Source organism: Ochlerotatus camptorhynchus, unplaced genomic scaffold, assembly GCF_037179485.1.
Source record: "Ochlerotatus camptorhynchus isolate MF236.1 unplaced genomic scaffold, CSIRO-AGI_Acam_v1.1 ptg001041l, whole genome shotgun sequence".
Lineage (NCBI taxonomy): Eukaryota > Metazoa > Arthropoda > Insecta > Diptera > Culicidae > Ochlerotatus > Ochlerotatus camptorhynchus.
Genome location: NW_027041458.1, coordinates 20,893 through 37,711, shown reverse-complemented (window position 1 = coordinate 37,711; position 16,819 = coordinate 20,893). Strand labels below are relative to the sequence as shown.

The 16,819-nt window shown below is 37.8% G+C and overlaps 1 protein-coding gene across 1 annotated transcript; it reads left to right on the top strand.

Annotated features, from left to right (window-relative positions):
• The first annotated feature begins 5,985 nt into the window (after positions 1–5,985).
• LOC135715937 (DCN1-like protein 1) lies at positions 5,986–16,797 on the top strand. Its single transcript, XM_065238869.1, has 3 exons — positions 5,986–6,072; positions 6,237–6,821; positions 15,910–16,797. The coding sequence occupies exons 1-3, from the start codon at positions 6,070–6,072 to the stop codon at positions 16,228–16,230; spliced, it is 909 nt and encodes a 302-aa protein (XP_065094941.1). The 5' UTR covers positions 5,986–6,069; the 3' UTR covers positions 16,231–16,797.
• The last annotated feature ends 22 nt before the right edge of the window (positions 16,798–16,819 follow it).

Here is a 16,819-nt window from a genome sequence, read left to right as displayed (position 1 = left end):
ACGCTTTTATTGTCGAACGATAATAACAATATATGGTGGATTTGACGTTTACCTAGACCGTTACCGAACTCAGTAATGGAACGCTTTGTTTACCGAAACTTCAGTAAAATATTTCACCGAAGTCAGTGATGAAGCTGATTTACAGACCTGCCAGTAAAAATGTTTACCGTTTTCGGTAAATTAATATAAAATTACCGAAATTCGGTCATTTCATTTACAGTTTTCAGCAATAAAGCGAGAAAATACCGAAACATCTGTAATTTTTAGCATTACCGATCTAAGACGGTATTTTTTTTTTTACCGAACTCAGGGTCTCTGTTTAAGTGTTTATTGAATGTATTTTACAGCTGTGTTCGATAAAATAGCAGCGCATGCCGATGTTCATACAAAATGGTCAATTTTGACATGATGTAACTTTGTTAACTTATGATCAATTGAGCTGAAACGTTCGCCAAAGAACTACAAATATGTTCAATTCTATGATTACAAAATATTAAATTTATGGAAGCACCTGCCGGAAAGTGAGACAGCAGTTAAAATTTTTCTAAATAATAGCAGTTTTTTATTTGAAAATTTACGTGCTGCAAATATTTTAAACATTTTTAACTATTATGTACATTTGTTAATTGGGTGGAGATTGTTAGAATTTTGAGAAATGTAAAATTTAAAATCTGAAAATTAAGCTGATATGAAAATTATTAGTACTGCTATTATTTTGAACAACTTTACCTGATGTCTCACTTTCCGGCAGGTGCTTCACAAAAATTTAATATTTTGTAATAATACACACAAAAATTATGGTTAATTAAATTGAAAAAAAAACCATTGCTAGAATAAAAAGTTTGCGTTGGTTCTTTTTGCTAGAAAGTCTTTAGCATTCATAACAAAAGTCAGCCAACTGTCAATTCAAAAGTAACTCGTTTTTTTACGTTTAAAAGTTGAAACGAATTGTAGAACTGTCAATATAAAACCCCATGTTTTTTAAATAGACTCACGAAAGGATTTAATTTAAAAGATGGGCATTTTTATCGCAACGATGTATGGTTTCATCTCAAATAAGAATTATTTTTAATTCGATTGCTATATGCTTTGAAAAAAAAAATAACAATAGAAATAGTTAAATTAATATATTTTCGTTTATTTATATTTTTGATGATGACTGAAAGGGCACTGCATTGTGGAATCTTCCATGGGAAGCATTTTACGCAAATGATACAGTTGGTGATGGTGATAGTGGGAGTAGCTTTCCTTTCCGGCAAGACTGACGAGGCTGTAATAATTAGTAAAATCGGAAGCAAGATCGAAATTTTTTGAAAAATTCATCAACCTACCTCCAAATCCGTAACTAGAATATCCTTCCGATTTTCAACTCGATAGCGTCAGAAGAGAAACAAGCGCGCCGGCGGATGAAAATGTGGGAAACTTGAAGAAACTGCTGCTGCTCCTGCTAGTTCTCACAGTCACTCACAGCCTCGCTCACAGCTGCTTTCGTTTTTTTTTCGCATGTACAATTTGGCGGGAAACGGTGGTCCAGTACTGTCAACAACTTTGCACTGAAGAGGTTTTTGACGACTTTTATTCTAGAAAATACACTTTTAAAATTACAAGCCGAAAGTGAAAGAAACACGTTTAAACCAAAAAAATATGTTTTATAATTTTGAAAATTTTCATAGTTGAAACTACGAAATTTGGGAAACTTTTAATTTGATCATGCATTATTTTTATAGCAACAATTTTTGTTCTTGTGTGTAGGTGTCCTCCAGTCTGTACAGCGCTTAAAGCGCTGGTCAGACTGAGCAGTATTAACAACAATCAATACGAAACTAACGATTTTAAATTGGCTCACCACTTTAGTAGCCTATTGGTCCCAAGCAAACGATTAACGTACCCTATTCTAGTCGAAATTCTAGTACTAAGCAATGTTTGTTTTGATTCGCTATGAAAGTTTGACAGATAAAATGAGAGGTTATTGGTTTTTCCTATGTTTCGAGGGGTGATTCGACAAGCTTGAGACCGAAGATAGTACCAGAGGTGAGCCAAAAAGTTGAGCACGTTTCTTTGGGACCTACTTGTCTTATAGTACGTTCAGACTACAGAGTTATAACAACAATCAATACGAAACTAACGATTTTAAATTGGCTCACCACTTTAGTAGCCTATTGGTCCCAAGCAAACGATTAACGTACCCTATTCTAGTTGAAATTCTATTACTACACTATGTTTGTTTTGATTCGCTATGAAAGTTTGACAGATAACATCAGGGGTGTGTGGATTCATGCAGAACATGCAGGGGTGAGTGAAATAGCTTGGGACTGCTTGGGACCATTGTTCTGGTACTGAGTGAGCCAAAAATAATAATGATTTTCTTCGGGACCCAGTGGTCTTAGAGTTACCTCTATGGTTATAACATGTTATAGCGCTATCTTGATGGTGGTTTCTGTGTTGCAATTATTTGACAACCGTTATAACATGTTATAACTCTCCAGTCTGAACAAGGCATTAGAGTTACCTCTATGGTATTAACACAGACAAACAGACATAACTCTCGCAAGTTGTTCATCGAACAAGCATTTAACGATCAATTTAAAAGTATCGTTGTTAGTAGTACCGCCACCTGTGGCGCGCATAGTCAATTCCCTTGCGTTTGACGTTTACACACTACCGCCATCTGTTCAGCGTACTACCCACCACAGTGTACTCAACAGATGGCGGTAATGTTTTAGCCACGATGTTTTACAGTGAGAAATATACAATGTGTTATGTCTGTTTGTCTGTGGTATTAACATGTTATAACGGTTGTCAAATAATTGCAACACAGAAACCACCATCAAGATAGCGCTATAACATGTTATAACTCTGTAGTCTGAACGTACTATAAAACGCAGTACAGACTGGAGAGTTATAACATGTTATAACGGTTGTCAAATAAGTGCAACACAGAAACCACCATCAAGATAGCGCTATAACATGTTATAACTCTGTAGTCTGAACGTACTATAAGACAAGAAGGTCCCGAAGAAACGTGCTCAACTTTTTGGCTCAACTCTGGTACTATCAGGCGTGACATTTGATAAAGGCACAAAAACTTTTGTAATCAAACTTTTTAAGGCCCTTTACACGAGAACCGAAGTACGCATTATCATCGGATATGGGAAACTCTCGCCTTTCCGAAAGTGGTATTGGTTTGCGTATGCGTACTTTGGATCGCGTGTAAAGGGCCTTAGAAAGAGTGTTTACAAATGCTTTTGTGCCGTTATCAAATGTTACGCCTGCTATCTTCGGTCCCAAGCTAATCGATTCACCATTCGGAACATAGGAAAATCCACGAACCCCTCATTTTATCTGTCAAACTTTCATAGAGTATCAAACATAGTGTAGTACTTTCGACTAGAATGGGATACTCTAATAAAAATAACCATAAAAGAGAGTTTAACGACGTGTTCGGGGTATCATCCGAACCATTTGTGGGATAGTTTATCCATCCGGGATATTGTTCGTTTATGGTATTTGTTTATTAGGGTACGCTTATAGATGTACTTGGGACCTATAGGCTAGTCAAGTACACACTAAGGGAACGGCCAGGGTAGACGCGACACGCGACGCGATGCGATGCGACTCACGCAAGGAATAATAATAAATAATTAGATTCTTTTGAATTGGTCGCGTCGCGTCGCGAATCGTGTCTACCCTGGCCGTACCCTAAGGGTACGGCCAGGGTAGACGCGATTTGCGACGCGACGCGACCAATTCAAAAGAATCTTATTATTTATTATTATTCCTTGCGTGAGTCGCATCGCGTCGCGTCGCGTGTCGCGTCTACCCTGGCCGCCACCTAAGACTTTGTTTTCGTGTTCGGTAAATTTTACCGAAATCAGAACAGCTGAACGTTCGGTAAAACTTTGACCTTCATTTTAAAGGCTATTGAACTTGAAAATAATTTCAAAACTAAAGAGACTGAAGAGGCGACATCTTATCCATTTGACAGGTCGTCTGCTCGATTGGAATAACTTTTCCTATGACTTTGACAGATGATCCATTGTTCCAATTTTGACACGTCGTCTCTTTATAAATTCAGGCTCTTTATTCAAAATATGTTCAACCTTGCTTAAATGGCTCACTATAGTGAGCCAATTTAAAATCGTTATAACTATTGGCAAATCAAAGTTGGTACTCGTGGAGAATAGAAGAACTATAAAAGTGATGATGGTTTCAAAATTTTCCACGGGGAAGTATACGAGTGGAATCTTAAAATGCTTTTATTTTGCAAATGGAACATTTTATTTAAATCTGGTTGGTGCTATGTTAGTAGAAAACTTACGGACTACTCAATAGACAAATAATATAGAAAAATTCATTTCTTTTCAGATTTTTAGCTGTACACATAGATTTGAGCTTTTCTACCACTGTAGCAGCAACCAGATTTAAATAAAATGTTCCATTTGCAAAATAAAAGCATTTTAAGATTGCACTCGTATACTTCCCCGTGGTAAATTTTGAAACCATCATCACTTTTATAGTTCTTCTATTCTCCACGAGCGCCAACTTTGATTTGCCAATTGAGAAATCCAACTTAAACTCCTGCGCGCCTGGTGGCAGGAATAAGCACTAACCGACGGTGATAAGTCTGTGACAGCCCTTGACAATTTCATTGATTGTTTGCAAAATTGTTTAATTTCAATGTAATTTCATGCAAATTTCTTGTCAGCATGGATGAACCTTGTACAAAATGCATAAAATTATTTTGTAATGCATTGTTCCTAAATAAAAAGCTACTTCAAGACAGTTAAATTACAGAAAACATGTTAAGGTTTGAAGTCATCTGCCGATTAAACAGCAGACAAAGTTGGCCGACTAAATCCATCGACGAAAAACTATTAAATAGGCCGATTGCTCGGTGTAGCACCAGACGAAAAACGATTTAATCTGCTGATTAATACACCGACTGAAATTAATTTTTAAGTGGCAATAGATTTAGTCGGTGGACGAATCGGGTGATCTGGATGATGTTTGTTTATTTGGAAGATATTTTCGAAACAAAGCACGATAAAATTCAGAATTATATACCATTATTACGAGTACTACTTTTTTGCTCGGATCATGTTTTGACTCCCACAGAAACTCGCTAGAATAAATACAAAATAATAGTTTTTTGGTTGAAATTTCAAAAATGTATTCAGTTTGACACATTATTTCGGACTTATCACCGCTGCGATTGCAGCGCCACGGTGGCCGATTGAAACTTGGATTTGTCAATAGTATCCACTAGAAATACTCAGAGGGAGAGATGGGCGGAGAGAATGTTTTGAACCAAATGAACTGTCAAAATCTGAGCCAATCGAACATTCCAATTAGAATTTTTCCGAGGATTTCTTATTCTTACTAAGATAAATTTGAGATTATTGCAATCGAACAGAAATTCAATCACCTTTATGTTTTGTGTGCTTCTCGAATTCAACTAGTTTTTGTAACCAAAAACAATATTCTAACTCTATTGATAAATTGATCTTCGTTGGTTAATGAATGGCACCAAGAAATGTGCAAAATATTGCGATGCAATCAATTATTATTTTGCACGTAAATCGAATCAAAAATAAAAGTCATTTGAAATGCTACCCTAATAAAAATGTTTTGGTTAATTTGCTTAACGACGTGTTCAAGGTATCATCCAAACCATTTGTGGAATAGTTCAATGATTTGGGTTATCGTTCGTTTATGGTAATTTTTTATTAGGGTAGCTTCTAGCAAGGGTTGCAAGATAATTTAGGAACAAATCCCTGCTGCCGAATTGTATTTTGTTTTCTCCATCTATCTCTCCCTCTGAGTATTTCTAGTATCCACCGGTTGCTATATTATTCTCATTGGCCATGCAGGGTACCTCCGTTTTATGATGAACCTTGAACAACAAATGTCACTTTCATGCATTCGCCATATTTTTTTCTAAGGGATGTTTTGCATTTTTCACTCATCGTCTGTCACAAATTTTAATATGTCGATTGAAAGTTCGTGAAATATTGTTCCAGAGAAATTTTACGAATATACTAGTAAAAACGAACAATTTTGATCAAAATAATGGTGAGTCGATATCATTTCGCATCCGTAGACGTGAATCATATGCATGTTAAGATAAGAGACATGGAAATAAACGTACCCTATTTTGGGATCTCCTTCGAAAATATTTTGCTAAAGAAAAATTGTAAAACAACAAAAATAAAAACTTTATTTCTTGATATTTGCAGAACAAGTTAAAATTAAACCAGAAGGACAAGGTGAAGAAGTTCATATCCCTCACACAGACAGGAGAGCAGACAGCAATATACTGTTTGCAAAACAATGATTGGAAGTTGGATCTGTCGTGTGACAATTATTTCCAGAATCCTGACATTTACTATCGGGAGCTGGATCGAAAGAAAATCGAGCAGCTTTTCATTCGCTATCGCGACCCTGCTGATCCCAATAAGATAAATTCGGACGGCGTAGTCAAATTCCTGGACGACTTATACCTTAGCCCGGAATCCAAGCTAGTGCTCATTATCGCCTGGAGGTTCAAAGCAGAAGCACAGTGCGAGTTCAGCAAGGAGGAGTTTGTAAATGGCTTCGGTGACCTGGGCGTAGATAGCGTAGATAAACTGAAAGCCAAGCTGCCTGTGCTAGAGATAGAACTGAAGGATCCAATGAAATTTAAAGACTTTTACCAGTTCACTTTCAACTACGCAAAGGATCCGGGCCAGAAAGGGTTGGATTTGGAGATGGCAATTGCTTACTGGAATATAGTACTTAAGGACAGGTTTAAATTTTTGGATCTCTGGTGCAAGTTTCTGGTGGTAAGTACCGCATTGTAAGCTGCATAAAATATTCCGTGCTTTGATCTTAAAAAATGCTATTGTGGAACAGAAAGATTTTCAGATCATGAACACCTTCTTTTAGACTTGATGCTCATTCTTGTTCAAACTGGGTCCTCAGATAGCCTAGTCAGTAAAAACATGGTAATAGGCATGGTTCGATTCCCGGTCCGGTCGAGGAAATCTTTTGGGTTGGAAACTTTCTCTACTTTCCTGGACATAGACTATCAAACAATTTCATGCATTATTTGAAAGCTCTCCATTAGTAACCGTGAAAGTGCATCTAGAACACTAAGTTGAGAGCCGGCAAAAAGCATGCTACAGAAGCGTAAAAGCCTAGAAGATGAAGTGTTGTTCAGACTAGAGTCTTTATAACAAGTTAAAATTTGAAATAATAATTGACAAGATAAATTACATCAAAATAGCACGATATTATTATGTTGGTATCCATTTCTAGATTGCCATTTTGAAAGCTTTCAAGCATTATACTGCTCTTTTAAGCATAGCTGTCCCATTCGTTAAAACAGCAAGCTGCGAAAAACGCTGTTGAAGATTTTTCTCTCCATGGGCTCTTATGGATGGGACAACATAGTTTTGGTTTTTTTCGCGACATTTTCTGAACAAAATATGAAAATTTTCGTGTACATTGTAAAGTGATGGTACTTAACAATTGATTCCAATGTATACCTCATTTCGCCAAAAATGCTAATGGGAATGTTATGCCGCACAGGGCAGAATAGCGTATAACTTATTCAATTCGAACATTTTATGTTTCATTTGTTTGTCGTAATGCTCACTAAAGCCAAAATTCATAGGATCTGCTCATATATTTAAACCAGAAATAAACAGTTTGTAATAAACATCTGAAATACTCAAAGTGCATTAACAGTTTGATTTTACCATACTGCTGTCAACTCATACCGTATTTGTTTTTGATTCAGCTCCAATCTAGATCTGATATCAATATTGGGTCTACCTGATTTCTGACAAACGTCAGTTTGATCGTTTGTTTTTAAAACCTATCTCAGGCCAGTGCTGCGTGCTTTGAACAAAGTCAATTGACGAAAGATATTGAACTAGCTTTGAATTTCAGTTCCGACACTGATATTCCTGGTAAGCAAGACATCAGGTGGTACGGCTTTGACATTACTATTCATATCATAGGGGAAATGGCTCTAATGTTGGCATGGATCTAAGATTGGGCCCATCGCTAAAAATCTGCTATTTCACACTTAATCTAGCTCGGTAAAATCTCCAACAGCCGATTACCTCGGCATTTAATTTTGCTGATATCTCTGCAAAATATATGTTTGTTAGCTGATATCTAAGCAAAATAAATTGCAGAAATACTCGGCTGTTGGAATCACGGCGAAAAAAAATTAAGTGTTCTTTCCGGTTAATGATCTACAGGGAAATTGATTTCCAATCAATGGTTTTCCGGATAATACCGTAGAATCCACCATGCATCCAGTCTTTGTGTTCCAAATATTATTACAGAATATTTGATGCAACATTTGTGCTTTGAACACCTCTCTTTATATGGGGTAGAACCCTAGAACCTTGTTGGAGCTCATGCTTCGAAAAGCTATTTCTATCTTATTTTTTCCTTGATTTGTTTTCCGTACTGAATACCAACGTTACAGACGCTAGGGAGGCAGGTCCTACACCTAGACCCTACTTATCAACTCATGTTGCCTCTCACCCCAAAAGGCCTGGGTTCAATCCCAGTCGGCGCCGCCGGGATTTTCTGAGGCACAAAATCTCTGATCACGACTCCCTTCTAAAGCCGTTGGTCCCCGGTCTATGAGTTGATGGGTCGATAGGTGGTAGGGTCCAGGTGTGGGAGCTTTTGCCGCCCTGGCGTCGGTAGCATTGGTACTCAGTACGGAAAACAAATCAAAGAAAAAAAAAGAACTATCCCCTCCTATAGATGACTTTAAAAAGGTTATTGCATAATGTGATACAAAAGGTTTTCCGCTGATTGTAAGCTGTGATGCAAATGCCCACCACATCATCCGAGAGGCTCAAGTTTAATGGAATATTTGAGTAAAATCAATCTTGCAACACCTTTATGGTATCTTCTAGAACAGAAGTTTTATAGTTTACGCTCTGCACGAATCGTTAGAATCTGTGACGAGCCATACAAAAAAAAATTAAGGTCCATACAAAAAATGTGACAAAGGGGGGGGGGGGGGAGGGGTAGAAAATGGGCCGAATTTGCGTGACATAATTAATGGACCTTCCCTAATGCAGATATTCGAATGCTTATAATTTCTGCGCAAGCATATTACAGAGCATTCAAGAATTGCTTGAATTTCTGCTTGGAACACGGTTTAGAAAATGACCACCTTGGTGGGATTGGTTTGTTATAAATTTGAAAAAGGAGACTACTATTTACAACTACAACTAACCTACAACAACTATATACACGTAATCTACTATATACAAATTGCTTATTAAAGCATGTTCTTATGTACTATATTGCATTTTTGTACAACCTAGTCTTAATGTCAGCAATTTTGATGTCTAATTTAGGAACGCTGGCCTCTAGATGGAGATAGGAAATTCTTGTATCGAAAGGACGATCAAGTACCATCCTCAGCACTCTATTCTGAGCGACCTGGATTTTGTTCCTGTGAGATCGCAGGTGCTATGATTTGTTTGTAGACAGCCAGTTTGAGAGGCGGGATCTGCGGCAAGCACGTTCATGCATTTCGTGTTAGTTCTCCATCCACTGAAGCAAATACAACAGCAATAAACAAATAGCGCCAAAAGGAAACAGCGATTAGTACCTATTCGTTCCGTACCCTCCAATTCCAACTACCCTTTCGATGGACACCAGGAAAAAACAACAGGGCCACCAATTCAAAAACGGAAAGAGTTAAGATAGTAGATTATCGATCAATTAAAAGAACTAAAGGCTCAACATATTTGCTCCGTCCACTAGCGGTCCTACGTCAAGCTTCCGTTCGTGCCCCTAGGCACAGACCCTTCTACTTTTTTTCCTTGTTCAGTTCATCCCCGGTGGATAAAGCCGAGTATTGCCACTATCAACAAGGCATAAAAAGTAACAAGCACTAAGATGTGTTCCTTTGATTACTGAAAAATACTGGTCCCCTAGTTTGAAGCAGTCAAGACTAAGATACAGTAGTAGATCTTACATCCCGACCACGAAAACGTGATCTACCCACGTTACGGGGATTGAGTAAGGCTAGTCGATTAAACAAAATTCTTACTAAATAAAAAGGTTTCCAAGTAACGAGTATTACCTCTATGGAAATACTACTGATGAAGAAGTGCTGAAACATTTATTTGAAACACGCCGCCCAGGATGAGTGGATTTGACATCATCTGATGAACCTAATGTATTTTCAAGCAGTTCTGATAGACATTGTGACACTATCACATGGCGAACGTTGAATCTTCTTTGTGCGATGGTTGGGAATCCGACTATGGGACGGGACGTCTTATCATTTGATATTCAATTGCCCTGCAGCAGCACAATTGCGATTCCGAATTTTTGGTAAATCAGGGTTGGCGGCGCCGGTGGTGTAGTGGTAAGCGTGACTGCCTCTCACTCCAAAAGTGTCGTCCAGTCGGTGCCGTTGGGATTTTCTGAGGCATAAAATCTCTGATCAACGGGAAGTAAAGGGTGATACGGTCAAAATTTGGTCAAGGGAAAACGCGTGTAAATCGGTGAAATCGTTTATTTAAAAAATCAAATTAAATTTCTTTTTCAAGTTCAATTAGTATAAAATTCAGGAAAAATATTCAGTTAGGCTTCCGCTTTTCCAAATCCGAATTGCCGGGCCTTACGCTTGACCCCTGCCATCAGATTTTGTACAGCCACCTTGTCCACCTTCTTCGCCGCAGAAAGCCAGTTTGCCTTGAACTGCTGCTCGCCCTTAGCAGTTTTTTTGGTCTTCTTTAGGTTCCGCTTGACAATAGCCCAGTATTTCTAAATTGGGCGGAGCTCTGGCGTGTTGGGAGGGTTCTTGTCCTTGGGAACCACCTGCACGTTGTTGGCGGCGTACCACTCCATGGCCTTTTTACCGTAATGGCAAGATGCCAAATCCGGCCAAAACAGTACGGAACAACCGTGTTTCTTCAGGAAAGGCAGCAGACGTTTATTCAAACACTCTTTCACGTAAATTTCTTGGTTGACAGTCCCGGAAGCTATGAAAATGCTGCTTTTCAAGCCACAGGTACAGATGGCTTGCTAAACCAGATATTTCTTTGCGAACTTTGACAGTTTCATGTGCTTGAAAACATCTGCTACCTTTCCCCTTCCTTTTGCCGTATAAAATCCTGTCCCGGAAGCTGCTTGTAGTCGGCTTTGACGTAGGTTTCGTCGTCCATTACCACGCAGTCAAACTTCGTCAGCATCGTCGTCCGGGATCGCGCTTTGGCCGTCGTATTTTGTTTATCATCGCGATTTGGAGTCACTACCTTCTTGTAAGTCGATAGTCCGGCTCGTTTTTTGGCTCGATGCACGGTTGTAGACGATACACCCAGCTTATTTGCGGCATCTCGGAGAGAGAGGTTAGGGTTTCGCTTGAAACTACCGGCAACTCTCTTTGTCGTCTCAGCGGCTTCCGGTTTTCGATTTCCCCCCGATCCAGACTTCCTGGCTGTCGACAAACGTTCCCCAAACACTTTAATTACATTTGTAATGGTTGATTTGGCAACTTTTAGCGATTTTGCCAACTTTGTGTGCGAGTAGCTCGGATTTTCGCGATGCGCGAGCAAAATTTTGATACGCTGCTCTTCTTGCTTGGACGGCATTTTGACAACTGAAGAGTGAATTCCAAAATCAAAATAGGAGCAACATTCTACACACACACACCTTCAAAATGAGGGGTGTTCAGGTTTTTTAAATGCAAAATTGAAAGAAATACGTCAAGTTGATATTGACCAAATTTTGACCGTATCACCCTTTAAAGCCGGTCCATGAGTTGATGGGTCGACACCCGAAAAAAAAATTATAATAAAACAACAAAATTGTAATGATTTTTACTGTCGAATTTCGAGTACAATAAAATTTATTGTTAAATTATTGTACGGGTTAAAAAATAAATATCGATTTTTAACGACAATGTTCTAACAATGAAAATTAGTGTGATGAGATCAATTTTGTTCGAGAAAAATCAGTTTTTTTTATTGTTAAGATGCTTAACAACCCCATTTTTTTTTACTGTAAATTTCTCATATGCCATGATTTTCATTGTTGTGAATCATGAATTTCGTTGTAATTTTATGGTAATCAACAAAAATGTCCAATGTTTTGACAGTAAATATCATGGTTACAATGACAATGAAAATCATTGTATTTTTATTGGATTTTTTTACGGGTAGATAGGGTCCAAGTGTGGGAGCTGTCTCCCTGGTGTCGGTCACCGAACTTCTGTAAACAGCTTTAGAAGGCAACTTGTCAAAACTGAAAATCAAACAAACAGTTTCCGTGCGTGAGGATGAAATGCCTGGACAAAATTAGGAATTTCATGCATAATTTACATGATCGATAAAAAATGATAGTCATATTCTTCCGTGAGTATTACAAAACACTTGTTACAGGATTTACTCATAAATGATTCTGTTAACCATTAATTATCTGGTTCATCGCACAGGGACTGGAACAAGCATGGAGGGATCCAAGTAGGTTTGCATTGCTTGCAACTATAATTAAAATACTTTTTTAGTTTATACAAGTCTACAAAAAGAATATAAAACCAAAATTGAAAAATCTAATTTTATAATTAATCCGAAAAAAATCCGAAATTACCGAACAAATTCGGTAATGCCCATAAATAAATTCACAGTTCTTCTTCTTCTTCTTAGTATAATTGTGTGTCAAGTCCAATCATACTCTATGCCCAGGGAAGTCGAGAAATTTTCCAAACCTAAAAAATCCTAGACTGGACCGGGAATCGAACCCAGCCACCATGGTCTTGCTTTGTAGCTGCGATTATCCGGAAATAACACCGAATGTTCGGTAAACGAAATAAATTCATCAAATAATTTACAGATCGATTTGTAAAAACTTACCGAACGGTTCGATAGTTTTGTGACAATATATTTTTAGATAATTACAGATCTTTCGCTGTTGAGATTTCGGTAAAATTTTACAGATTTAGACCTCGATATATTTGGATATTTTGATTATTAAATTTAGGCAATTATCAGATCGCCATTCCATATCAGGTCCTAAAAATCAACTATTAGACAAATATTTGGAACAATAGAAATGAAAACTGTAAAAGGGAGAACAAATTAAAAATTTTAATATCCGGAGCTTTACTAAACCACCATCTCAACGTTTTCTCAATTTATATTATATTGGGCACTGAAAAGCAAGATTTTTTATACCGTGGACCACCGGTAATCTGACCGTTCTTAATGTGAATACTTTTTAGTTTGAACCCCACTAATCTGCATCTTAAGGAATGGAGCCATGGAATTATCCGAAACGGAACGTAGAATCAAAACAAAACAGCAAATAAAGCTACCAGAAAGGGAATCGTACAGAAGGCCGAATCACAAAAGGATGAAACACAAAAGACCGAAAATATTCTAAGGTATCACAAAAGGCCGAAAACCAAAAAACTGAATTTGTTGAAAACCGCATCCAAATAATCTGTTAAGGCTGGCGCACAATGTGTAATGTCGTTTTCGTTTTTGCGGTGTAGCTACACCGGTGCTACACTGCCGTACACCGAAATATTTTAGGGTGTAGATATAGAATGCACCTTTGTTTACAAACAAATGATGTTGAGCTGTCAAAGACTCGCGCTTATTCCTGCTTACACTACACCAGTGCTACACCGCAAAAACGAAAACGACATAAGTTTCCGGGTTTTTTGACAGATAATGCATGGGCTAACTGTCAAAAAACCTGAAAACTTATCCATTGAGCGCCGGCCTTTAGCCTTTCTGCTCGCACAACTGACTCGGCTCGTTAAATGGTTCACGGCGAATGAGAACAACCCAAATTTGAGTTTAGTTCACTCATTATCGCCAAAAGTGCAGGAACTCAGCGATGAGTAAATTTGCCTCATGTTTTCCCAGGTTTTTCCAGGATTTTCCAGGGAAAAAATCCCGAATTTGAGAAAAGTAAAGATTGGATTCACTCAGTCTATTTGTACTACTCCGAGACTGAATAAAATTTTCGTCAATTTCCTCATTTTCCGGCAGATTTTTTAGGTTTTCCACAAGAAACCATGAGACAAATTTTACTCATCGCTGAGTTCCTGCACTTTTGGCGATTATGAGTGAACTAAACTCAAATTTGGGTTGTTATCATGCGCCGTGTTTGCATTCACAAAAAATTAAGCCAAGACGAAATTAGATATAGAGGTGTTCTCACTTGCTGATTTTTTGGGAAAAATTATAGTAAGTGGGAAGCTGCGGGTAAGAGAAGGGTAAGGAAATGAGAGATGCGATAGAGGTGAACGGTTTATTTACGCATACACAACATTCTGATTGGGTAGCGAGTTGCGCAAGCAGTTGAATGTGTGTAACTAGAACGTTCAGCAAAACGGACCAAGAGCAATATCGCTGCTAATGACGATTTACGATTTGAGAATACTTCCCATATTGAATCTCATCTTGAACGAAGCCATCATCGTTATTGAATACTCAAACATCTGGAAACAATAAAGCTAACTATCACTTTCTCTCTCATTCAGCATCTGAAGCCTTTCTGCTCTTACAACTGAGTCACCTCGTTGAATGGTCCGCATTCACAAAAAAACGAAGCCATCTTGTCATTAAATCGTCGTTTAACACTCAAACAAACATAAAAATAAAGCTACCCATGTTTTTTTTTTTTTTTTCATTGCGGAAATCGAATCGCTATTAAGTAGCTTCCATTATATTTTATTTGAAAGATGCAGAATAATAACTATTGTAACTTTGCTTTAATAATGTAATTTAATTTATTAAAAACAAATTAACAAAAACCCGAATCGGGAAAGCAACAAAGTAGACCGGTCCACTTTGTCGCTTTCCCGAGCTTTTTCGGCCTTTTGTGATTCGGCATTTTGTGTATTCAGCCTTTTATGATTCGGTCTTCTGTGATTCGGCCTTTCGTAATACTCCCACCAGAAACTCGCTTTTTTATGGTCGTAGGGTTACTAGAAGTTCAAATTAAAAATGAACCCCATAATGCACGAAGTTTCGTTCAGATTAACGGGGGTTCACGGTATACTGATTACTGAATATGAATTCAACTATATTCCTTTAGCCCGAAAGTAATTTTATTGAAAAAAAAAGTATCCCGATAGTTGAAGTCCCAGCTTTAATTTCCACCAAAATCTGCAACCTGCCCATTTCTCCGAGACAATGCAGCCACCTTAAAGTGCATATTTATTTTCTGAAAGGACGGAAGAACTGTTGAACTGAGCTACGTAGTTCCTTTCAGGGAACTGAACGACTCAGAACCGTTCAGTAAAAGAACACTGTATGGAGTACTTTTTGATACAGTCGTATGTGAATATTTGGAAAATTGAGAACGAGATGTTTTGTTTTGGTGATCAAAAATAAATTTATATTTTCAATGAGATAGATAACTCTTTAAAATTTCCCGTGAATTAACATCTCAGGAGTGCTGCTATTGACTGAGAAGAGTATTGATAGCTTTTATGTTAAAACCAGATTTGCATCGAAATTTTCACTATTATTAGTCCAGTTTTACGTATCTGTTGAATTTGTTACATACGACGATCAGCACCCCGTAGAAATTAGGTGCCGACCTATTCAAAAGGCACTCCAGTCTTATGCCCATATCAAGGCGATAGTGTTTTGTGGATGTTGTTCTACAATTAATGTGAAACATTCAGTCTTATGCCTTGATCAGACTACAGAGTTATGGTGGTTTCTGTGTTGCAATATTATTTAAAAACCGTTATAACATGTTAATACTGCTCAGTCTGGACAGTGCTTTATGTCTGTAGGTCTGTACCTTGAATTCTAGAGATTACTCTGTTTACACCATTACTTAATATTGCCCTTAATTCTTCAATAGCTTTTTACAAACGAAACCCATTGCTCTTATCCTCTCATCCATGTGTAGGAAAACCACAAACGATCGATTCCGAAAGACACATGGAACCTGCTGCTAGACTTTGCAACCTACATCGATGACAGTATGTCCAACTACGATGCAGAAGGAGCTTGGCCGGTGCTGATTGATGACTTTGTGGAATGGTGCCAGCAACAGAACAAGGTTAGCCATCCTTCGGTAATCACTTCCACCAGTAGTGCAGCAGTTGGAGTTCATTTGCCGTCCGCGTCTTCATCCACCGCTTCTTCGCCATCATCTACGGTCGCCAATCCGTACAGCGCTAGCAAAGGTAACCCATACAGTAGTACGACGACTAATATGTACTACTGAATCGGTTCGTTCTCGTTACCTAATTTTCGCTGCTTGATAAAAAAAACTATCTCCTGCTAATTTTAATGGATAACTTGTTTTCCTTTTATCGCTCTCATGCACCGGACAAGTTTTGCTGCAATCACTATTATCGCTTAAGATCTTAAATGTGAGTGGTTTCAGAAAAATTTCCAACACGCACTCTTGCCTCTTACCCATTACTGGGAAATATGGCAAAGCGTTCTATGTCAATGACTTTTGTTCGTGGCACTCAAACTAGAACTAGAACTTTTGCGGTGGATTTGTCCGCCGTGTAAGAAGTCAAGCCATAGACATTGAAGAGATCTAAGTGGATACATAGAGAAACATGGAATTTTATTCTAATTTACAGTAGACATCATGCAGCAAACTCAGTTTGAACATTAGAATAGTAGTGTAAAATACATTTCGATTATTAAAAAATAAAGAAAGAAACAAATCTTTGGTAGTGATGCAAATAACGAAAACTATTTGAATTCATTAAATGTTGAAAACGTATATACTATGCTATTATTACAATTAGTACCATTAAATAATGATGTAATAAAAGCGTGGTACCTAGTGGGATCAT

Coding starts and splice junctions, on each gene's coding strand:
- LOC135715937 (XM_065238869.1), top strand. Junction 6,822..15,909: donor TCTGGTGCAAGTTTCTGGTG/GTAAGTACCGCA, acceptor ATCCATGTGTAG/GAAAACCACAAACGATCGAT.